Genomic DNA, 24,832 nt, shown 5'->3' on the forward strand with positions numbered 1-24,832 from the left:
TGGTTCGTTGTTGGTGTAGCTGCTCTGCAAAACAGTCTGGCAGTTCCTCAAAGGTTAAACATAAAGTTACCATATGAACAGCAATTCCACTCCTCGGTACACATCCAAGAGAAATGAAAACATATGTCCACACAAAAACCTGTACATGAATGTTCCTATCTGCATTATTCATAAGAGCCAAAAAGTAAAAACAGCCCACACACACACAAACCAATCTTACACAGATTTTTCATTCAGAAAATACAGCAGAAGGGAATATCTTTCAACTCATTTTATGAAGCCAGCATAATGCCAATACCAAAATTAGACAAAGATATTGGGGGGTGGGGGGAATTACAGATTATTTTGATAAAGACAGACCTAAAAATCTTTAAGAAAATATTAGTCAATCAAAACCAGCAATATATTAAAAGGATAACGTATCATGATCGAGTAGGGTTTATCACAGTAACTCAAGGTGGTTTAACATTCAAAAATCAACCAACGTAATTCACCAAATTAACAGAATAAAGGAAAAAAAACATGATCATTTCAACAGATGCAGAGAAATATTTGACAAAATTCAACAACCATTCATGATAACAACTCTCAGCAAATTGGGAACAGAAGGGAAGTTCCTCATCTTGATACCATTAAAATAAATAAGCAAGCCACAGATTGGGAGAAAATATTTGCAAAACATATATGACAAGTAACATATCTGGAATAGATTTTTAAAAAAACTTCTACAACTCAATAACAAAAAGACAAGCAATTCAATAAAAAAGGTGCCGTACATCTGAACAGATACTTCATATGGAAGATATCTGAGTGGCCAGTAACACAACAGTGTTCATCATCACAGATATCAGGAAAATGCAAATTAAAACCACAATAAAGTACACCACTACACATGCACCTGAATAGCTAAAATACCAAATGTTGGTGAAAATGAGGAGCAAGTGGAACCCAGACACATAGTTGGTGGAAATATAAAACTGTACAACTACTTTGGGAAGAAATGATCCAGAAGGGTGTCAGAGTCCAAGCAAGGTAGGGAGGGTTATCTACATAGGAGGGCTGAATGTTCAGTGCAGGGTGTGGGAGCCTGAGTGGGGCAAGGAGAGCATTTGTGCAGGTTAGCGTATTGGCAGGGTCCAGGTTTTTCACTGCCAATGAAAGGCATTACAAACAGGGAAAGGGAGAGTCAGAATTGACCTTGGACTGGAATTGGTGGTGTCACTGTGAACTCATGGTTTTCAATGTAGATAGACTGATAGTGAAACAGATATAAATGTTTGTATGTGTATATGAATACATATATGTGTATATCTGCATACATATATACATACCTACATACATTCCCTAGCTTTTTTCACTGAGGGGTCCTGGGAACAGCAACACGCACAATTAATATCCAGATGTCAGCTTCATACTGTTCTTCACTAAAAGGAACCAGGATTCCCTGGAGAAAAGACTGATGCCAGGGCTGGGACAGGAAAGGTACAAAAAGCCTGGAACATCTTATTCTGTCAGTAAGTAAGAAAGGCCTCAAAGAATGATGGGAACATGTCAAGAAGACACAGAAGCCACCTTGAAGGGATTCTCACTGGCCAAATGTGGAACAATTTGTACATCAATTAAAATAATAACAACAGATTTTCACCCACTGAATAAAACAGGAACCATAAGTCCTATTATAAATAAATAAATATTTATTTAACATTCATTTATAAATAAATAAATAAACTGAAAGTGAGGAGAACTGGAATATTTATATAATTTCAAAGTACCTCCTCATAAAACATTAATTACAAAGGGAAAAATAACTTTACAGTGGAGAAGTTTGACAGATATCAAAGCCTTTAATATATTTAAATTCCTTATGAAAAATTTAACCAAATGGTCAAAGTGAAAATCTAATAAGGCACAATGAAATTGTGTACCATCTGATAGTATGAAATATCACTTTTGTGATATTCCTGTCAAAGATGTATATATAACCTAAATTGAATGGTGAGGAGACATCAAACAAATGCAGATTGAGGGACATTCTATTCTACAAAATAGCTGTCCTATAATTTTTCAAAAGTGTCAAGGTCATGAAAGTCAAAGTAAGACAGGAACTGTTTGAGATGGAAGGACACATGACAACTGTATGCAACATGTGATTATGAACTACATCCTTTTGCTATATAGGACATTATTGGGACAACTGGCAAAATCTGAACAAGGTCTGATGATTAGATAGTATTAATGTAAATTGATGTTAATCTCCTAATTTTAAAAGTTGTATTGTGGTTTTATAGGAGAATGTCCTACATATTTGGAGATGATGGAGAATCATCTCAGCAACTTACTCTCAAATAGTCCACAAAAATAAAGGCTTTTACTCTGTCCTTGAAAGTTTTCTGTAAACTTGAGATCATCTCAAAAAAGCTTTAAAGCCTTAAAGAAAAATACACACAGACACAAATAAATATGTAGACATATATATACATGTCGAAGTCTAACTCAGAGTTAATGAATCAGAATCTCTGGGGCTTACATGATTTATGTTAAAGAAAGTCTTCAAAGCCTTTAATGTATTTAATTCCTTATGAAAATATTTCAGTAATCCTATATTCATGACAGTAATGTTGAAGAAAGCTGACTGTATGACATTTATTTACAACACAGGTAAGGATACCACTGGTCATTCCCTGTCATTCTGCTATCCTACTTAATAACAAGTGTGTTGTTACTGAAAAGTCAATGTAAATAAAAGTTTGTCTCCCACCATACTTTCTTGTAGAAGTATTATTGATTAGGAAGGTTGTGGGTCTGATCTTTTGTAAATAAATTCAAGCCTAAAGATTATCTATTCATGTAAACTAGGACAAACAAGATTTCTACCAAAAAAATACCTATGTGCCACACCTCATTAAATGCTAGGGAAGGCTCGAGCTTACTTGCTCAATAAATGCTCTCACAGCCTGACTAATGCAGTTATCACAAGCAAACAGGTCACATGGTTTTGACTTTGTTTATTTAGTAACTATTTTACATTCTGAGATCTTATCTGACTTCAAATAAGCTAAATAACACAAAAAGTATTAACAACCATCAATACATTAGATCTTATAAAAATTAAAAATTTCTGCTCTTCAGAAGAAAGTGAATAAAGAAGCAATAAAAAGACAAAGAACCCAATTTCAAAATGGGCAGAAAATTGAACACTCTTCAAAACAAACTTCAAAAGCAAGACTTAAATTTTTTGCCTATTTTGAAACTTTGAATGAACCTCTGATGGAACAGGGCACTGAGATATGAGATTTTTTAAAACGGATATGACTTAATATCCTGTTTCGAAATACATTAAAAATTTTTTGAGATATATAAAAAAATTCATTTTCCTCCACACAATAAACACTTAAACTGGCTGAGAATTGTATTCACTGAAAACCTGAATCATCTAAGAAATGTGAACAATCATTAGATATTGTTAGTGATTCAACTTTGAAACCAAAGTATGCCTTTTGTAAGTTTTGGATAGTTTTAACTGAATAGCCTAGTATCACTTACCCATATGGATAAGAATTTTCTGAATTTCATGCAACTAGACATAATACAGAAATAAACTAGGTGTTCAGGAAGATATAAGACCACAGTTGTCACTCACAGCTCCCAATTTTGAGATTCTGTGTTCATTAATATAGATTCATCAGTTTTACTGACAGATTTTATAATATATAGGCTTTATGGTAAATAAATGTTAACGTGAACTTATAAAATCCATTTAATAATAAAATGCTGCTTCTATCAATTTTATATTTAGTGTTGTGACATAAATTTGACAAAGTATTCCACTGCTTTAAAAAATGTGAAAAAGAATGCTGGATTTAAGAACTGCTATGTGTTTTACTGAGGCCAAGAAATCCACAGACCTGTCAGGACACATTCACCATGGTAATGGCTAACTGCTTAGGTACACTGAATAGGACACCAATCACTGAGATGACTGTTCCACAAATATATACAGTTCTTATCCCCATAGAATTTTGCATGGCATATTTTATTGCAATACTTACTGGTGCTACTATTTTTCCTGTCTGTCCAACTTGCAAGTCATTGGGAACAAAGCCAGCATCAACAGCAGCACGAGAAGCACCAACTAAGGAAAAAAATATTTGTCATTTTTTTAAGCTCTATTATTCAACTAGCTGCAATATTCACTGATAACAGTAAAAAAAAAAAAAGACATTGATATAGTACATACATAAAACATACATTATAACCTGTTTGGGACGTCATTATATAATGCTCCTTTACACCGTAACTTCACAGCTTTTAAAGAAAGGTATTATAATATCTTTACCCCTAGGACCAGATAAAGAAAAGAGTTACATATAACACAAGATAAAGGCTTAACCAGTATTTTCTATCTAAAAATAAAAATGAGAATTTAACTAGCCTTCTATCCTCATTCAGCAGGAGCCAAAAGGAGCCCTGTACTTGGAGAAAAGGTACCCCTCTCCCGGCAGGGGTCAACAATGAGCCTCAGGTCCTTTTCATCTCCATCTAGAGAGGACAAAAAGGGGGAGCCCTAGTGAATACTCCTCACTACCTCTTAACACTCACAGACTCACCTCCACTACCTATCATGAGTCAGTCAGGACTGATCACATTCTGCCCTTCACTTACATCAGTCACTGCAACAAGCCCCAGACTCAAAGGTTATCCTTCATAACCCATACACTGATCCCCACAATGCCCTGCATGCTCCCGAATCTGCACCCTTCTCCCACTGCTCCCCAATTCCTGAAACCTTACACTATGATTTCTGGAATTCACAGCCTGATACCAGCAAACCACAAGTCTCTGTATCTTCCACCTATCTGTCTAAATGTTCCCTGAGGACAAGGATTCCCCTGCAGCCCTCTCCAGCAGATGTCACTTTGTCTGCCACCACCTTCATACCACTGGGCCTAGAGGTGGTACACCAGGCCCTCACTGCCACTCTCAGAACGTTTCCCCTCCTCCCTCCTTAAAACCCTTCAGCTTCGAATCTCATATCATCAGATTATGTCACCCATATATTGCTGTGTCATCTATCAACCAGCAGGTCAGTCCCCTTCATTCCTCAATTATTTTTATCTTCTGGGTCTTTGTCACTTTCTCCAATACTAGTCTTGTCTTAATTCTTGAAGACTTTGACACCTGGCTTCTCAGTTCCTTGAGTAACTCTCCTCCAGTCATCTTGTCCTTCACTCTACCCATATCCCCAACCAGCCCATTAGCAATATCCCTCAATAATCTTGATTTCCAAAGTCTCTCTGTGACCTCCCCTTTCTAGTACCTCTTTTTAGTACCCTACTCCAACAACCCTCTGACCACACTGGGATCCACAATTCTATTCATTGTCCCTCTCTCCCCTCATGTTCTCTCTTCTTTCTTTACCCAGCTTAATTTCTATGATCAGTGACTCTAATCACTCCTTTGCATATGTCTTTAATTTCTTTGCCCTCCTCTTGTACCATCACACTCAAGTGGAAATCCTCCATCTCTGGTTACTGATTAAGCAATCTTTCCACCTTTTCCATATCTGTCCTACTATAGTTTTACATGACTGGAGAAAAACACCAATACTCAGCCATGTTAACTAGGTTTTACTTTAAATAAATAGGCGTTAATTCTCTCAGTCTTTCTTAAGCTATCGATAAAATTTCATATCTTTCCTTCTCTCTTCAAACTTCCAATACTCTTTAACATTCTGCCTATTTCACTGAAAAAGCTGAAACAATCAGAAGAGAATTTCCACATGCTCCAACTAACACATTCACCCATCAACCTGCAGCTGTGTTCATATTCTCTCTCATCTACTCAAGAACATCCCTCCAGTAACTCTCCTGTCTATCTCGTGTATAATTAATCTCTCCCTCTTAACTGAAGCATTCCCATCAGCATATAAGCATGCTATTATTTGTCCAATCTTTAAAAAGTCCCTCTGTTCATCCGCTCCCCCTCTGGCTACTGTCTATTTCTCTGCTCTCCCATATAGTTAAAAGCCTCTAAAGAGTTGTTTGCATTCACTGTCTCCAATGCCAGGCCTCCCATTCTATTTCTAAAAACTTTTTTATTAAAATATAACACACATACAGAAAAGGACACAAATCACAAATGTGCTACTGCTCAATGGCTGATCATAAACATAAAGTGGATACAACCATGTAACTACTACCTAGGACCATTCTTTTAAACCCACTCCAATCAGGTTTTTGCCCCCACTACCCACCACCCCCATTACTAAAACTGCTCAAAGTCACCAATGACCTCTAAGTGGCTAAATCAATTAGTCACCTTTCAGTCCTCATCTTCCTTGACCTTCCGTCCTTGTAGCATTTGACATAGGTGATCACTCTTTCCCTTACTGAAACACTTCATTTGGATTCCAATACATCATACTCTCTATCCTGATTTTCCTGCCTTATTTACCCATTCCTTTTGGTCTTCGTTCTCCCTTTCTCCCCTACCTCTTAATCTTGCAGAGTCTAGGGCTTAGCCCTGGGACTTCTTTTGTATCTACACTCCGTTCCCTTGATGAGTTCATCTGGTCTCATGGCTTCAAATACCAAATAAATGCAATTGATTTCCAAATTTCTATCTCCAGCCCAAACTTTTGAACTCCACATTCCTATAACAATTGCTTAATTGACATCTCTATTAGGATGTCTATTATTAGACATCTCAAAACTTAGTACAGTCATTCCTCGGTATCCGCAGGGGATTGGTTTCAGGAACCCCGCCCCACAAGGATACTGAAATCCAAGGATGCTCAAATCCCTTATATACAATAAAAAGGCATATATTTGCATATAACCTATGCACTCCCTCCTGTATACAGGCATACCTCAGAGATATCGCTGGTTCGGTTCCAAACCACAACAATAAAGCAAGTTACATGGATTTTTTTGCATATAAAGGTTATGTTTATACTATCCTGTAGTCTATTAAATGTGCAATAGCATTATGTCTAACAAAACAATGTACGTACCTTAATTTAAAAATACTTTATTGCTAAAAAATGTTAATCATCATCTGAGCCTTCAGCAAGTCATAGTCTTTTTGCAATAGTAACATCAAAGGTCACTGATCACATATCGTAACAAATATAACAGTAATGAAAAAGTTTGAAATATTGCGAGAATTACCAAAATGTGACACAAGAGACATTAGGTGATCAAATGCTGTTGGAAAAATGGCACCAAGAGGCTTGCTCAAAGCAGGGTTGCCACAAACCTTCAATTTGTAAAAAAATGTAATATCTGCAAAGTGCAATGCCTATACTTTAAATCATCTCTAAATTACTTATAATACTGAATAATGTAAATGCTATGTAAATAATTATAAATACAATGTAAATGTTATGTAAACAGCTGCCAGTGCAAGGCAAATTTATATTGTTTTTTGGAACTTTCTGGAACTTCTTCCTTACGAATATTTTTGATCCATGGTTGGTTGAATCCATGGATGCAGAACCTGCACATATGGTGGCCTGAATGCATGCCCAAAACTGAACTCCTGGTCTACCCTTGGAAACTGTGCCACCTGGGGTATTCCCCATCTCAGCTAATGGCAACTCCATCCTACCAGCTGCCAGATAAAAACTTTTCCTCATAATCTATATTCAATCTATCAGGAAATCCCAATGGTTCTACCTTCAAATATATATCACAAAACTATTTCTCCCCACATCTACAGCTACTAACCTGGTCCAAACCATGAGCATCTCTCACCTGAATGATTGAAACAGTCTTCTAATTGATCTCCCTGTTACTGCACTTATCACCCTATAGTCTACTCTCAAAACTGTAGCCAGACTGATGCTTTTAATATGTGTCAGATCATGCGACTCATTTGCTCAATGGTTCCCCATTTCACTCAGAGAAAACCAATCTCCTTACGAAGGCCTACAAGCCTTATGTGATCTGGTCTATTACTTCCAATCTTATCTCTTACCACTCTCCCTTTCTGCACTTTTCATTCCAGCCACACTGGCATCCTTGTTATTCATCACAGAGGCCAGACACATTCTTCCCTTAGCATAAAGCCCTTTGCACTTTACTGGTCCCTCTACCTGAAACACTCTCTCTCAGATTTCCTCATGGCTTGCTTCCTTACCTTCTTCGAACCTTTATTCGGATGTCTCCTCATTAAGGCATACTCTGACCAGCTTATTTAAACATGCAATCCTCCCCCTCCAATCCTCCTCCTTCTCCTTTTCCTGTTCTATTATTTTCATAGCATTTACTACCCTCTAACACACTATATTATTTACTAATTTATTGCGTTTACTGTCTGTGGTAGGCAGAAAAATGGCCTCTCTAAAGATATATTCACTTTCTAATACCCAGGACCTGTGAATATTACCTGTATGACAGCAGATATAAAAAATTAAGGATCTTGGGAGAAGGCACTTATCCTGAATTATCTAGGTGGGTTCTAAATGTCATCACAGTATCCTTGTAAGAGGGACACAGAAGGAGATACGAAACAGATACAGAGAGAAGAAAGTAATATGAGGACAGAGGCAGAAACTGGAGTGATGCGGCCATAAGCCCAGGAATGCCAAGGCAGCCTCTGGTAACTGGAAACAAACAGATTCACCCCCAGAGGGAGTGTGGCTCTGCCAACACCTTGATGTCAACACACCTGTGGCCTCTTGAGCTGTGAGAGAATAATTTCGCTTATTTTGTTCATTGCTTTCGCTTAGCTCCTAAAATAGTGCCTGCCATATGGCGGACACTTGATAAATATTTGTTCAGTGAATGAATGAATGAAATATCCTCAGTCAAATACCACCATCTGATTATAAAGAGTCAATATCCTGCCTTTATTCAGACAAAACCATAACTGTTTCTATGGGTACACATATTAGGTAATATAAAAGCACAGGAAAAGCTTAGAAAGTTATACACAAAACTCTCAAAAGGGGAAGAACAAAACAGATATTTTTATAAAAAGAAGAATATATTCATGTAATGGTTGTATAATTAAAAACTAAAATTTTTTAGTTTTCTGATTTTTCAAAAAACATCATTCCATTCTCAATATACTTTTAATAACAAGATCTCTCTTCCCTATAAATTTAAAAAATAATGTTTAATGTTAATTTCTACTTGTATGAGAGATTTATGTTAGACTACCAAAAAAGGGAAAAATAAGGCATTCCTGAATCTGAAGTAGGCAATGAAGCTGACATTTAATTTTTTTTTAATGGAAAAAACTACTAAAATGTGGCAAATGTTAAGAGTGTCATATAAATAATAAAAAAGAACATGGACAACCTCTCTTCACTGAACGCTACACCATTTACTTGGAGACTAAGAAAAACTGTTTCAGAGAGAAAAGTTGAAAACCAGAGAAAGCAAAAAATCTGCAGCTTTGAATGACTTATATACAAAAGAAATAATGAAGAAAAAATATCTCCAATGAAATGGGAACATTTTTCTACTAAGGAAAGTAACTTTACCTGCAGCATGTAGTTGATCTGCCAAATCGTACAACAATTTAAAGTTCTCTCCACTCTTCAAACCCCGACCTCATTTAAAAAGATGAAGAAAAAAAAATTGAGCAAATATAAACTCCATTCCATAAAAATTTTGAACTTCGTATACATGAGTGAATCTTCATATTACACAACTGCTATCTCCTCTATAAAGCCTTTCCTGAGTTCTCCAATGATACTCCTGTACTTCTCTTATAAAGCATTCAACACTACTGTAATTAACTAACTGGTTAACTAATGGTATAATCAGTCTTTAAAATCAGTCTTCCCCACTAGAAGAAAAACTCTTTGAATACAAGATCCTTACCTATCTTGGTCACTGCTATATTTAGCAATACTTAGCTGAACAACTGAAAGAAGTTATTATTTTCATGGAAGTCATTCCACTAGACTTTCAACTCCTTAAGAGCAAGAACAATCTGCCTTTTCCTCTTTGTTTCTTCAGCACTTTGCAATGGGCCTGGCAGAGAACATATACCCAATAAACATTTCTTAAAAAAATAAGTGAATAAACTAGTCAGATATACCTTTTTTTAAATATTAAATTATTTCTTCTCAATGCCACTTGCAATAGGAGGCTGTTTGGAAGCTTAATTATTTCATTTGATGTTTAGTTTGGGAAGATTTTTAAATCACAGCAGTTATTTTTTTTAAAAGCCAGCAGGCTATAAAATGTGGGTCTTTTTGTTTGTTTCTTGGTCTTTTTTTTTTTTTTTTAAGTAAGAAACATGACATACAAAAAGAAGCAAGTCTTGTGCAATATTAACAGCTTTGATACTAAATGCGAAAAAACTTTCAAAGAGTTATCCATAGAGACCTGGACTGCACTGGAGGTCTTTCAAAGTAGAGTGAAGGGTGGGAATCATACAACACAGCCCTGAGACTCCAACCAGTTCTTTCTGTGATTTCAGAAGTCAACCATACTCTTCTGAATAACACAGAAGTCAGTCAAAAAGACAAAGCTATGGAGTTGAGATTTGTACCATGCTCCCCCTGGTGCCAATGACACAGATTTGCAACAGAAAGTCCAAACTGTGTATTAAACTCATGATTTCATTTTCCTAATCGGTAAAATGGGACTAATACTCGCAACTTACCTACTTCTTACATTTGAAAAAACACTTGTGCTCCTCTAAAATGAGTACTAATAAAAGCAAAGTATTTTAAGTTTACATCATTTTTTAAAATTAATAAATTACAATATTCCACTTACCACCAGATACCACCACTTTGGCGCCTGTTAGCTCTGGTCGATCGCTTTTTGTTAATTTCTGGTCAAGCCATTCTGATATCCCCACTGGGGAAGCACTTGATGCTACATATATTGATACATATAACAAAACACAGAGCATGAGTTCAAGTTCCACAGTAAAAAATAATTTTTTAAGAGAAATACACAAAGAATTAATTCCAGGAAATTTAACTTTGTTAGTTACTGTGAATTTTTTATGCCACTAATTTCACTCTCTCTGATTTTATAAAAGACAACTAGATTCCAGCCTTCACCTCATTAGCTGTATGACTTTTGAGAAGTCATTTAACTCTGAGTCTAGCTATAAAACTGGAATAAGCCTCTCTCTATGGGGTTCAAGAAGATACTGTATATGTTAAAGTATAACACCTTCCGTAAGCTTACTATTATTACATTATTCCATTATATTGAATCTCTATTATAACAGGCAACAGTGAGAGGGGAGTAAAAAATCTTTACATCAACATAACGGATTAATCTTAATGCACCCCCCTCTCTCCTATCCCTTTGATGTACACCAAAGCAAATATCCGAGGACCAAAAATGATATAAATATTTCTTATTTTTGTATAAACTTGGGAATAACATTTAGATTGAGCTCTCAAACGCTCTGCATTAGAAATTTAACTAGAAGCCTTCTCTTACTCTAATATAATCTCTGAGCTAAAAAATAAAAAACTGAAATAAATACAAACAAATAAAAATGAACACTCACCCTTTTCTGAGCTGGCACTACCTCCACTTGTTGCTGCAGCTTCAAAAGATGTTCCTCGGACAGAAAACACCTTCACTTTCTCATCACACTTCACTGTACATAAAGCATTTCCTAAAATACACATTTATTTTTTAAAAACCACCATGAAAGGCAAAAAACCTCCCAAATATTCCTTTGAGGTTCAAAATTTACTTCACAAAGAGAAGGAAGAAATAACTGTAGACCAGTTACTTGTTTTCTACCTTTACTAAGTATAGGATAAAAGACTATAACACTGAAGAGACGTATCAGTGGCTCTCTGTATAACCTTGGATGTCTCTAAAAATAGAACAAGTGCTGAACTGCGTGGAAGAAACAAACTGGAAAAGGCAGTCACACTAATCAGGTACACTCTTCCTAAAAGGAATATAAACAAAAGCTTCCTTCTCCAAAAACAACATAATCAGTAACTCAACAACATGAGCTGCAACAACTTAATAAGAACGAAGATACTATGCCTTGCTAAGGGAGGAAAATAAGTGAAAACATGATCAGGCATAAAGGACAGGAAGTGTGATGCATCAAGACTTTTAAAGGATTTGAAACATTCCTTATGGATTAGCAATCACATTAAGAGAGACCTAAACTATGACCAAATATTTCCCTCTAAACACTACTAACAATGAAAGATCTGATTTGAGAATTGCCCATTTATACTGAAACACACAACTTCGATCAGAAAGAACAGAGTTCACTGCCTCCTCCAGCCCCACTAGAGACCAGGTGCTTAGCAAAAGATCAACTAAAGAGATACCAAAATGAATATCTTAATGCAGACGGAAATGAAGTAGAAGCAGCAAAGAAGACCGAAAATACTACTTTACAATAAAGATGTTAAAAAAAAAAGAAGGGCTTCCCTGGTGGCGCAGTGGTTGAGAATTTGCCTGCCAATGCTGGGGACAAGGGTTTGAGACCTGGTCTGGGAAGATCCCACATGCCGCAGAGCAACTGGGCCCGTGAGCCACAATTACTGAGCCTCCGCGTCTGGAGGCTGTGCTCCACAAGAAGAGAGGCCGCGATAGTGAGAGGCCCGCGCACCGCGATGAAGAGTGGCTCCCGCTTGCCACAACTAGAGAAAGCCCTCGCACAGAAACGAAGACACAACACAGCCATAAATAAATAAAATAAAAATTTTAAAAAAAAGGATTCTTTCATATACAAATAATATTGTGCTTAAAAAAAATACTACTTTAAAAAAATAGAAAATTATCTTTTCCAGGTGCCACTTACAAAATATACTAAATAGTAAATCTAATCTTTATTGATCACTGGAAAAATCTCACTCTGTACACTGAATGATCAGGAAGGAAAGAAGTGTGTTCCAGATTTACCAGAGAGAATGTCATGTCATGGTCCAGCAGCAATTCTAAGACTAAGATTTTCCTCAGAAATCTTTAAGATGGTCCATATTTCAAAATCCTATCTTCAAGATTAATCTCTGCTTTTAAAGTTTTCAAAAATTTAACATACTGATTAATTATTTTCATTGGGTACTTACCTGCATAAATGGTTCTCACAAATGTGTCAGGTGATTTGATTGCAATGATGTCAGAAATAGGGGCAACATCAAGTTTGGCTGCTATTCTGGGCAAAAGGTTCTAAAAGCAAAATAAGTAGTGAGTTACACACATACATGCTGATGGATGGCTATAAAGTATCAGCAATAACATTCTCTAAATGGAAATTCTGTAGAAATTTTAACTTGAATATTTTATATTTCACATGCATCTTTAGACATACCACAATTTCAAGCACAACTTTTTGGATAGTCTTTGAGCATAAGTAAGAGTCAACGATTACTCTAACTACATTAAGAGTTTTATAGCGATAAACTACCTTAACTCAGTAGGTTGAGTTATGAGATACGATACTTGCTTTAATGATCATCATTTATGAAGTATGACAGTTATAGACTACTGAATTTAGATAATATAGACAAATATTTAGAGTAGTAGTAAAATTCTCAAATACTGAGAAAGAACATACTTGTATATGTTTATTTAATGTACATGAAAGAAAAAATTTCAAAGCAGACATTTTCACCTTTTTAAAAAGTGATGCTGTGGGCTTCCCTGGTGGCACAGTGGTTGAGAATCCGCCTGCCAATGCAGGGGACACGGGTTCGAGCCCTGGTCTGGGAAGATCCCACATGCCGCGGAGCAACTGGGCCCGCGAGCCACAACTACTGAGCCTGTGCGTCTGGAGCCTGTGCTCCGCAACAACAGAGGCCGCGATAGTGAGCGGCCCGCGCACTGCGATGAAGAGTGGCCCCCGCTTGCCACAACTAGAGAAAGCCCTCGCACAGAAATGAAGACCGAACACAGCAAAAATAAATAAATAAATAAATTTATAAAGTTCCTACCAAAATTCTAAAAAAAAAAACCAAAAAAAAGTGAGGTTGCATTTAAAAAGATCAAAACTAACCTAAGTGACCATCAATAGGGGATAGGTTTATAAATTATAGTTCATCCATATAATTTTAAAAAATGAGAAAAGTAAAGCACAATGCCTCTCTCTCTCTCTCTCTCTCTCTCTCTATATATATATATACACACACACACATATATATCTAAACAAAAATTAATGTATGTGCTTTTCCTTGTATATACATATAACATCTCTGGAATAGATACGTGTGGTAACTTTGCTCCCACTAGCAGGGACCACTGGGCAAGCCACAGTATTACCAGGCCTTAGTTACTTCACCTCACAGTGAGAGGAAGAGAATCTCTATGCTTCTAGTCTAAATTTCTCTGACTCTCAGGCTCTAAAACAGAATCAGTTAGTGAAGAATGCATATCCATGCTTTCTAGACTCAGAGGTTCTCTTAGATGATGACACCAACTAAGTGTAATTTTAAAAGTGAAGTGTTGGGCTTTCCTCGTGGCGCAGTGGTTGAGAATCTGCCTGCTAATGCAGGGGACACGGGTTCAAGCCCTGGTCTGGGAAGATCCCACATGCCGTAAAGCGGCTGGGCCCGTGAGCCACAATTACTGAGCCTGCGCATCTGGAGCCTGTGCTCCGCAACAAGAGAGGCCGTGATAGTGAGGGGCCCGCGCACCGCGATGAAGAGTGGCCCCCGCTTGCCACAGCTAGAGAAAGCCCTCACACAGAAACGAAGACCCAACACAGCCATAAATAAATAAATAAATAAAAGTGAAGTGTTGCTTTTATCACATAAATAGAAAAGGTGAATTCTACACTACTTTCTACAGAGAGCTTACTCCATGGCATCTCCTAAACTCAGTACATGATACCACCTCTAGCAGGCAAACTTTCATTATGACAGTACTCAAGTTCCTCTCCTCACTCCATCCCCAAACCTCTGTTCCTCTAAGAATTCTCTCAGGATTATCCTCTAATCACTCCTTTATTCTTCATCCTCTCGCATGCATGTACAATTATACTATTTAATTGCCAATAACGTGTATTTTGATTTAAAATAATTTTTAATATACATACTATATGACCCTCAACTAAATTGATAAAGCACCCTGAGAACAGAGGTTGTGTGTCTTCTGCTTCTTGTGTCTCTGCCTCGTATCTAATAAGCAGTTCTACATAAATCGATGCTAACAAGTGTTGAAAGCCTGAATCAAATTTCCTCCTGTTGCATCTGAAAATCTATAAAGATTTTCTAATTTTCAGTCTATTGCTACCTATGTTATATAGTAATCCCCTTTCAACCATGATAAAAGAGCTACTGAAAAGTACCGTAGTTTATAAATCCACAATTAGAAAAAATTAAGATTTCATAGGAAATAAAGGGCTTGGGAAAATAATTAAAATTCCATTAAACATAGCTCTAACTTGATAAATAAGAGGTTTAGAAGACACCTGCTTTTAAAACAAACCAAATTTGTCAGCATTTAAAGCCTACTTCAGTAAGTAACTCTTTTCCTGAGCCACGTTCTTTAAATTGTTCAGGAAATACTGCTGGAATATTGTTACCTGGCTGAGCAGATTCTCTTACAAATTTTATGATATGCAGACTGTGCTTCTTTTTAAAGTTTTAGAACTTTCTAAACTTGAAATTTAATATCTTTTGTACTTCTATTATACCTTGTTTTATTTTAGCACTTCTTGAAAAAAAATTTACCACAGTACTTAAAGGCACATGTTTTCCAGGTCCGATCTTCTGTCTGAATGTCCTGAGAGGATGGATGGTAAACAGATCTATTTCTACACTATCCAACAGGCTCAACCACATGGTTTCAGGGAAGGAGAGGCAATAACTAACAGAGTGTTCTTTTGATGCACAAAAAGATGACAGATTTTTAAATTCTAGCATACTAGTACAAAGGTGTGGTATCTTGAAAACACAACTGGTGAAGAACTCTTATACAGTCAATTGTTTAGCTTCATCTGATGGACTCTTCCTCATTCCAAATCCATTCAGAGGCTGCAGCACCAGCTACTATTATGTGACCTTTGTTCTCAAAACTCCCATATGTCACAACATAGCAATCAAGGCTAGAGTATTAAAATTTAGCTAATCAGATACAACAAACACCCTTTCTTGGTTTAACAATCTTTGAGGTAAACTGTCATCACAGAATCTCAGACTTAGGAAATTGTTTAAATCATCCAACACAGAACCAAACTCTCAGAGATGGAATGGTCCATAAAGATCTTTTAGTTCAATGCTCATCTACAACAACCCAAAGTACAGTAGCTGGATGTCAAGCCTCTGACTTAATCATTTCCAAGGGAAGTGAAACCTGCCATAGAAAAAACCCATTCCATTTTAACATTTCTAGTTGGTAGATCATAGACATCACTTGGCCAAACCGCATCATTTTACATATCAGAAAACAGATTTCAGGAGTCATATATCATATGTCATATATATAGAACCATCTTACTTAGCAATTACTAAACCCCACACAAAAATGGGAAAACTTATGATAGTCTGCAATGTGACAACCTAATTGTTGTCACATTGTTATTAGTAAAAGAACAATTTTTCATTAAACTCATGTACTTACACTGTAGATTACAAATTCTGTTATTGCCTAGAAATTCTACTAATCTTAAAAGAAAAAATTTAATGAATTCAAAGTGATAATTCTGAGGTTAAAAACAAACTAGAGCAATTCACATGGGTGACAGTGCAAGATCCCTACACGTTTGCAGTGATCCACGTCTAGAAGCAGTATTGCACTACAGATAAATATTCACAAACACTATTCATTTTGCAAGAAAAGAGATCAATGTATTGGGAACTCACTGCTATTACCACTTGACATGGTTAGCTGATGAAAGAGCTTATATCTTATTCCCCAAACTCATATTTAAAAATCAATTACAATTGTGAATGTAAAAGGAAAAAAAGTCAAATCAAGACAATTCAAAGAAGAAATTTAAATGACTGATAACTATATGAAAAGATATTTGATCTCACTATCAATCAGAGAAATGCAAAATTGTTAAAGATATAATATTTCACACATCAGATTGGGGGGAAATGTTAAAATGTACAATAGCAAGTGTTGGCAAGCTATGCAACTGGTGGAGTGCAAACTGAGGCATCCTTTCATGAGAGCAATTTAGCAATATACATCAAAATTTTAAAAGCACATAGTCTTGACCCAGCTATTTCACTTCTAGAACTCTGTTCTAAATAAATACCAGCCCATGTATACAAAGGTATATACAAGGACGTTTCTTCACAGCAAAGTTTATAAATATAAAAAATTAGAAACAACTTAACTGCCCATCCTTGGCTAACTATGAAATACTATGCAGCCATTTAAAAAATGAGACAGACACATTATGAGCAAATATTTTCAAGATATACTCTTAAGTGAAAACCACCAGTCACAAAACAATTCATGCTATACTATCCCATTCTAGAAGTAAAAAAAAAAAAAAAAAAAAAATTGTACATTTATTATAATTTGAAAATCCATAGGAAAAGGCTTAAAAGAATGTACAACTGTTAACACCAGTACTTTGGAAGAGGGAAGAGAGTTGGGAATAAGAAAGGGGAACTGTGATACCTTGTTCTGCATACTGCTTTACTGTATGCATCTTTTATAATAAGAATGTATTTGTGTACAACTTAATTTACCATCTTTAAAAGTAAAAATAAAAACTACAAGCTGCAGCTTATTAAGAATGGGATAAAAGAAAAGGGAGCTAGAATAATACCCATGGTCACAGGGAGAGCAAGAAAGACCCACTGACAAATTCCTTCTCTTGGGCTCCCCCTACATTCCCCCTCCCTTTTTTTTAACCTTCATGCAGACCACGACCCATCTCATAGCACATTCTTTCTTCAGACATATCACAATGCACAGGATCAGATTACACCTTTCTCTACCCTAAGGATGCCTTCAGCCACCACACAGCCCTTCCCAAATCCCCCAAGTAGATAAATTTGGCCTTTCTAAATATTCATCAGTCACCCAAACAAAGCCATCTCTTATGATGGGTTACTAATACAAATGACATTCACACAGTGAGACAGTTCAACATTGTTTTTAAAGAAAAATGATTTTTTTTTAAAATAAAGTTTTCTCCATAACAAAATCTGAAAATCTGGAAGTGGCATTCTAATAAATTATGACAAAATCTTGAAAGAACAGTTGTCTCTGACAAAATGGAAAGCCTGGAGATAGCATTTTCACAGAAATTATAACAAAATCTTGAAAGAATAAATTTTAGCAAAACTATCACATTAATTCTGAAAGCCAGGATTAGCTATCTAAACAAAGTCTGTTGTACATTTTCAGCACAATGAAATCTAACGCTTCCAAGTAGTGACATCAGATTCCACAGTCTCAATCTTCTCACCTTTCCAAAGGCAGATGCTCCAGCACAGATGTGTGTGTAATTAAACTGCTTCTGAGTTGCCAAAATCAATGGTGTCAGTTCCTCTGAGAATTAAACACATTTGATAAACACATTTCATAGTATTTTATTTATTTCATAAATTCATAAACTTATTTATTTCCACTGGAAAAACTCACCTGGAAGGAGGCCTTTGTACACATCATGCTGAGCCACCAGAACTTTCGCTACACCTGCTACTTTGCAGAGATCTTGTGCCACCTATGAATAAAAGAGTTTTTAATTATCCATCTAACAGGAAAATACTGATAGAGCCACCATTACAATTATCAATAGAGCATAAAATCTTACTGGCCAACTGTAAAAACTGTTCTTATGGGTAAAAGGACTACTTGGGAATAAAAAAATTATTTAACGAAGAAAATCTTAAGCCAATTGATCTTACTGTCCACTGACCTTAAACAAAAATTCCTGCCTTGAAAAAGAGAAGTACTAATTGATAAACCAAAATCAACACAGCTGTCTACTCAAATTTAGTTGTACGTTGTGCTCTTTCCTTTCACTCAGTGCAAATGTAAATCCATCATTTTAGAAATGGTGAAAATGAAGCAACAGTTAGATTCCTTCTCTCACAATAACAACACAGCCAATACACTTCAGACTCAGGGTTCCTAGAGCGAAAGAACAGGAGTTAACCACACTGGTATACAGACTACTGCACTTTATCTGGCAATAATAATTTCTGCTGATTCTAAAATCAGTGAGTGAATCTGGGCAATAAAGAAAATCTTATATAACAGTCCACTGTGAACTACTGAGTGTTCCTACTCACTGACATATATTTATCTATGATGAAGCAAAATAGTTTGTATTTGAAATCCTCATTTCTTCTGTTTAGAATCAGGATGGGGTTCTGGGAAAGCTTTTTTTTTTTTTTTTTTTTAATTTTTTTTTTATAGCTACTTTATTTATTTATTTATTTATTTTTGGCTGTGTTGGGTCTTCGGTTCGTGCGAGGGCTTTCTCTGGTTACGGCAAGTGGGGGCCACTCTTCATCGCGGTGCGGGGACCGCTCTTCATCGCGGTGCGCGGGCCTTTCACTATCGCGGCCCCTCCCGTTGCGGGGCACAGGCTCCAGACACGCAGGCTCAGTAGCTGTGGCTCACGGGCCCAGTTGCTCCGTGGCATGTGGGATCTTCCCAGACCAGGGCTCGAACCCGTGTCCCCTGCATTAGCAGGCAGATTCTCAACCACTGCGCCACCAGGGAAGCCCCTGGGAAAGCTTTTTGACCACTCAGACTTCCTGTATACAGAAGGCAATTAGAATTCCTTCTTTTAAATCTCTTTAATTACAGCATAACTGGTTTCTGCTTTAGGAGAAACACGGTAATCATATTATGGTCTACTGTCTTCTTGTTTACCTCCATGCTGATTCACTGAGGAGCAGGCATAAAATGCTGTGCCTCCTGTCGCCTCCCTTGATGGACGGTAACATTGCAACAATATTCACTGAAGAAAGAATGCAGTGCAAAAGCACCTCTTCTGAATCAAGTGTTCACTGGAAGACAATCTTGTACTATCAAAACCATCTTTTTTTTTTTTTTTTTTAAAACCAGCAAAAACTTCAGGCACTACACAGAAGAGTCACTTGCTATTTATGATAGCTACAGAAAACAATATAAAACTGAAATATGCCTAGGCTATTAACAGAGTCTCTATATACAGGTACTGATTGTTCTTCTTTAAGATTAAATGTGACACGACAATAAAACTGCAACTGAAGAAAAGATGATTTGTTTTGATTTTTCTCAAAATAATGTAAATAAAATAGCATCAAATATTTTTTAAGTCATATTAGAATAATTATTTAAAATCACAGCAAAATAAATAATCAAATCCAGAACTAGTATATCTGAAAGTAGGGCAACCAAAAAGATAGGTTAGCTATATCATCATACATTGTGGTTAATAACTATACAAGATTCAACAGTTGTTAGCAGGATTTTGGTAAAGAAATCCACATAACCCCAAACCTGCCTGAATACATTCTTTTAAGATACCAATTTCACGTAAGAAATTGGACAGAAGCAACACTAACATTCTGAACCTGCATTATATCACATGCTCTGCAACAATGCCATTTAAGAAAAAATAAATCCTCTAAAAAGAAACATTAGGGATTTCTATTAGGGATTTCTTCCTCTGAGGTCCAAGCCCCCAGCTATACAATTTGCAACTCCTGTATAGTGAGAGGGAACGGGCGGCTCAAGCTGGGTAAGCTTAATTGAAGCACAATTTCAACTACACTACAGCCCAGAGGTACAGACTCTGCAAACCACATTAGAGCTCCTTTCCAGGGGGTTAGTTTACAAAGCTGTCACTGTCTTATTTCAACAACAACCAAAATGAAGAACATCTTTTAGTAGCAGCTATAGTTTAGAAAGCATAATACTTACATTTGAATTCTTACACCAGTTAAAAATTAACACCCATGATACTTTTCCCAGATTTACCACTTACGGGAATTAAAAGCAATTAGCAAGCATATTCATCAATACAAAAAAGGGATCGGCTATTAACCTCTAAGGGGACTCAAATATTATCACTCTACTTGGTACCTGATGGTACATGATGGTGCCAGTGGAACTAAATTAAGTATTCCACCTCATTTCAAAAGATAAAATGCCTGGTGAGCAAACCTTTTAGTTCCTTTTTTCACACGTAGTAACGGTTGTGACATTCAGCATTTAATGAGGATCAGAGACCAGTTTGGGTTACAGTCCTCAGCATAATTCTCTGTCTCCATCTTTCCCTGTCTCTTGATGGAGATTATATTTGCTATGGTTGACCTTAAAAATTTCTCACCTTGTCACATTTGGTTCCAGCTACTAAACAGGAGACTTCACCTCCAAGACGTTTGGCTGCAGTGATGGTGTTTAATGTAATGGGTGCTAGGGTATCATTTGCATGCTCAGCTATTACCAGGGTACTCTGAAATCGTAGCAATGAGGCCTAAAAAGAGAAAGAAAAAAAGGAAAAGAATGTTGTAATACAAACTTTATTTTTACTCTAATTGGTAAGCATGTGTGCTTTAAAGAAAACTGTATACAATATTCAGTTTTATAAATGTATTTATAAAATACTTGCTCAGTAGCAAAAATTTGGGCTGTGTCTATCACTCTATTACTGATAGTCTTACCTAATAAAAACAGAAAATACAAATTAGTATTCTACTGTTAGAAAAAAAATTTTTTTATTTCCAAGCAACTTTCCCACTAACCTATGTTCAACAACAAACTGATATATGTATCTAAATTTAAAATCCTTAGAACACATTAACTATCAAACTAGGAATCAACTACTACCAATTACATTCACTTGCAGCAATACTGCTGAACAGTACAGTATACCTAGAAATAATGATTACGAAATCAATTACTAAAGTTCTGTTGCTTCAGGCAAAATGAATTTAATACCAAGATAACTGATAATGTAAATCTGCCTTAAAAATACAATACTACACAGCAATTTTGCTAAAGTTTCAATTGTTCAAATATGCTTCCAAATTCAAAAAAGAAGCTTTTGGACAGTATCTTGGAATCAACTAATATCCACCCATAGCTACTGTGGACTATCAAGAGACCACCAATAGTTCATGGTCATTTGAAATAATTTCAAACACCAGAAACACAAAGATGAACAAGAATGGTCCCTGCCCTGCGCTCAAAGTTTTCAAGGGAAATTAAGACTTGTTCACATACAGTTATAAGACAGAATAGTTTTCAATTAATGAAGAGAGCCAAAATGTTGGCAGCTGCAGATCATGAAGCAGAGAATCAAGAGGAAGAATGGAAGGAAGTTTAGGTATTGTCATGTGAAAGGATAAGGAAGCACACCACAGGCATGAGGAAAGGAGAAAATTTTGAACTATCCTTGTGGAAAATGGCAATGAGAAATGAGAAAAAGAGGGACTGATGATCAAATGTCATGGTTCTGTGGCTTTGAATTCAGCAATAATCTTCAGATCCGGAGTTGGAATGAACAAAGCAGAGTATAAAATGTACCCACAGCTGGAAATTTACAAAGAGGGTATGAATGAAGGGAAGCCAGGTACAGGACTACAATGCTGGTTGCACAACTCAATTGACAAAATACATATTTTTTTGTTTACTGTATTGTATATATCAATTGCTATATTCTTCACCTTTTTATTAATATATGGGCATATCAGTTCAACTAGTTTCCATAATCATTTGGGTTATTAGTAATTTTTTATTATTATACACAATGCAGAGACGAGCATCCTCATAGCCAAATCTCTGCACTTATCCTCAACAGATGAGAGTTCCTTTTAGTCCAGTAGGACCTTTTTGACTGAAACTTAGCCAGGTTACTCTACTTGCTCTGCTTCCACGGATGACTAAGTCAGATTCTGCGCAACCTTCAACAAAATAGGGGCCCTTCTTCCCCTAAGCCTCCTACTTCTACCACTGCAACCCCTTCCTTCTCCTCAGCCCTCTAAACCCCCTCTATCCTTGATGAACCTAATCCCAGAGCTGGGGGCCAGAGACTCCAAGGCAAGCCTTCAGGGGCAGAAATGCTTCCAGAGCCACAAATGAGGATGGAAAGAGGAAGAGGACAGCACTGAAGAATATGCCAGAGGAAGGAATTGCTGCATTGTGTATCAGTGGATGACATTTCTTGTCTTTTTTTCCCTCCCTTTCTGCTCAAAGGGAGCAAGAAAAGGGGAGAAAATTAGGCTTTTGTTTTTGCCAAATCAAGTCGCTGTTTGTATAACTTTTCCTTTTTTACGATAAAAAAAAAATTGCCTTCTCATGAGATGTGAAATTCTTTATGGTTAAGGTTAGAAATCTTTATGCACTTCTTAAGATTCTCTTCTTATGACAAATTCCTAGGAGTGTTAGATCAAGAGATAGACACATTTTCAAGGCTTTTAATACTGATTGACGCAAACTGTTCTCCAGAAAAGTTGTAGCAATTCACAACAATTCACAATTCCTGGGATGGCATGAAAGTTCTTAGAAGACAAACACCATGCCTGTTCACTTTTGTATCCCCATAGTCTAGAACAATGTTTTTTCCAATATACATCTGTAGAATTATACGGTACTTCTTTTTTAACCAGAAGAGCACAATATCTTGTAAAGAACTTTGTAATTAGGACCCAATGGCATAATTTATGATTTAAATCACATTTCACAAGAATTGCCAGTAATAAACTATTTATTACCAATATATATCAGACACCATATTTTTGATTATGCTTCACACATCATTTGCCATAAAAATTACGAGCTTTTCATCACCATTTAAAGAATAAATCCAAGATTTGGTGGCAAAAGGCCCATATTTGCTATAAATTATAGTTCTAACATAAGATAAATTAGGTAGTGTCCTAAGGAATTGTCAAGCCTTTTAGAACTTCCAAGGGATCATTGCATATTCTTTCTAAAAGACTATTCAAAATTAAATTTATAAGAATAAACAACAAAAGAATATACATAAGAAACTACTCAGTCCGTCTATCTGATCAATCTTTACTAAGTACTACATATATCATAAGGCACTCCACATTACTTTATCAATTGACTCCTTTATAGTTTTTTTAATACTACGCTTTCTTCTAATTCAATGTTCCATCTTCTATTTCTCAGATACCACCTAAAGAGAAGCTGCAGCATCTAAACATGGTTATGTAGCTTAATTCAGCAATAACAGCTGTGTGTAGCCTACAGCAGAAGAAATTGGTCTGTGACCTTTAAAATGTTATTCCTCAATCCAGAGCCCAGTTTCTTCAACTTCAAATTGAAGGAGACAAACTAGATCAATGGTTTTCAAACTATACTCTATGCGGGGAGGCACCTCAGGAACCACCGCATAGAATAAAGTGAGAACCAGGCAGGTAGGGCTGCCAGAATGGTCCCCAGCTTTGCTTTAACCAAATTAACCAAACTAATATTATAGAGCCCTGTACTAAGATAAAATTGTATTTAAAATTCAAGAAACCTCTATGATGTAGGTACCATTATTATCCTGACTTTACAGATGAGGGAACGGGAGCTTAGTGGCAACATAGCTAAGAAACAGAGCCAGGTTAAAGTCCAGGTAGTTGGACTCCAGATTTGGGGTTTTTAATTACCAGCTCTCATCAAAGCACCATCATTTTTAGCTGTTTTATATATGGGTCATTCCTGTAATATTTCACTTAGCAAATATTCTCTTGTTTAAAAACAAATAGCACTGGTCAAAAAGAAACAAAAAGATGATATCAAAGGCCTCTTTTCCAGCTCTAAAAATTCTGTAACCCTAAAATCCTATTTTAAATAGAAGTGGTATAGAATATCACAAAAGATACAAAAAATACAGGTCCCATTACTGAAAAGGTTTTTAAATGAAGGTCATTTTATTATCTTATGACCCATTCATTGCATCTGTAGACTTTAGGGCCCTCTTTTTAATGGGGAAAAAAGGAGCCAAATCTTAA

The 24,832-nt window shown here is 36.2% G+C and overlaps 1 protein-coding gene across 1 annotated transcript in view; it reads right to left on the reverse strand.

Moving 5' to 3' along the window:
• ETFA (electron transfer flavoprotein subunit alpha) overlaps positions 1-24,832 on the reverse strand; it is a 96,107-nt gene that overhangs the window by 59,889 nt on the left and 11,386 nt on the right. The window contains exons 2-9 of the mRNA XM_007173421.2: positions 21,193-21,339; positions 18,507-18,588; positions 18,331-18,413; positions 13,031-13,130; positions 11,494-11,604; positions 10,740-10,841; positions 9,491-9,559; positions 4,050-4,132 (exon numbers count right to left, since the gene is read on the reverse strand). Of these exons, the coding sequence (XP_007173483.1) occupies positions 4,050-4,132; positions 9,491-9,559; positions 10,740-10,841; positions 11,494-11,604; positions 13,031-13,130; positions 18,331-18,413; positions 18,507-18,588; positions 21,193-21,339 (777 nt within the window). The remainder of the gene's footprint in view (positions 1-4,049; positions 4,133-9,490; positions 9,560-10,739; positions 10,842-11,493; positions 11,605-13,030; positions 13,131-18,330; positions 18,414-18,506; positions 18,589-21,192; positions 21,340-24,832) is intronic.

Source organism: Balaenoptera acutorostrata, chromosome 3, assembly GCF_949987535.1.
Source record: "Balaenoptera acutorostrata chromosome 3, mBalAcu1.1, whole genome shotgun sequence".
Classification (NCBI taxonomy): Eukaryota; Metazoa; Chordata; class Mammalia; order Artiodactyla; family Balaenopteridae; genus Balaenoptera; species Balaenoptera acutorostrata.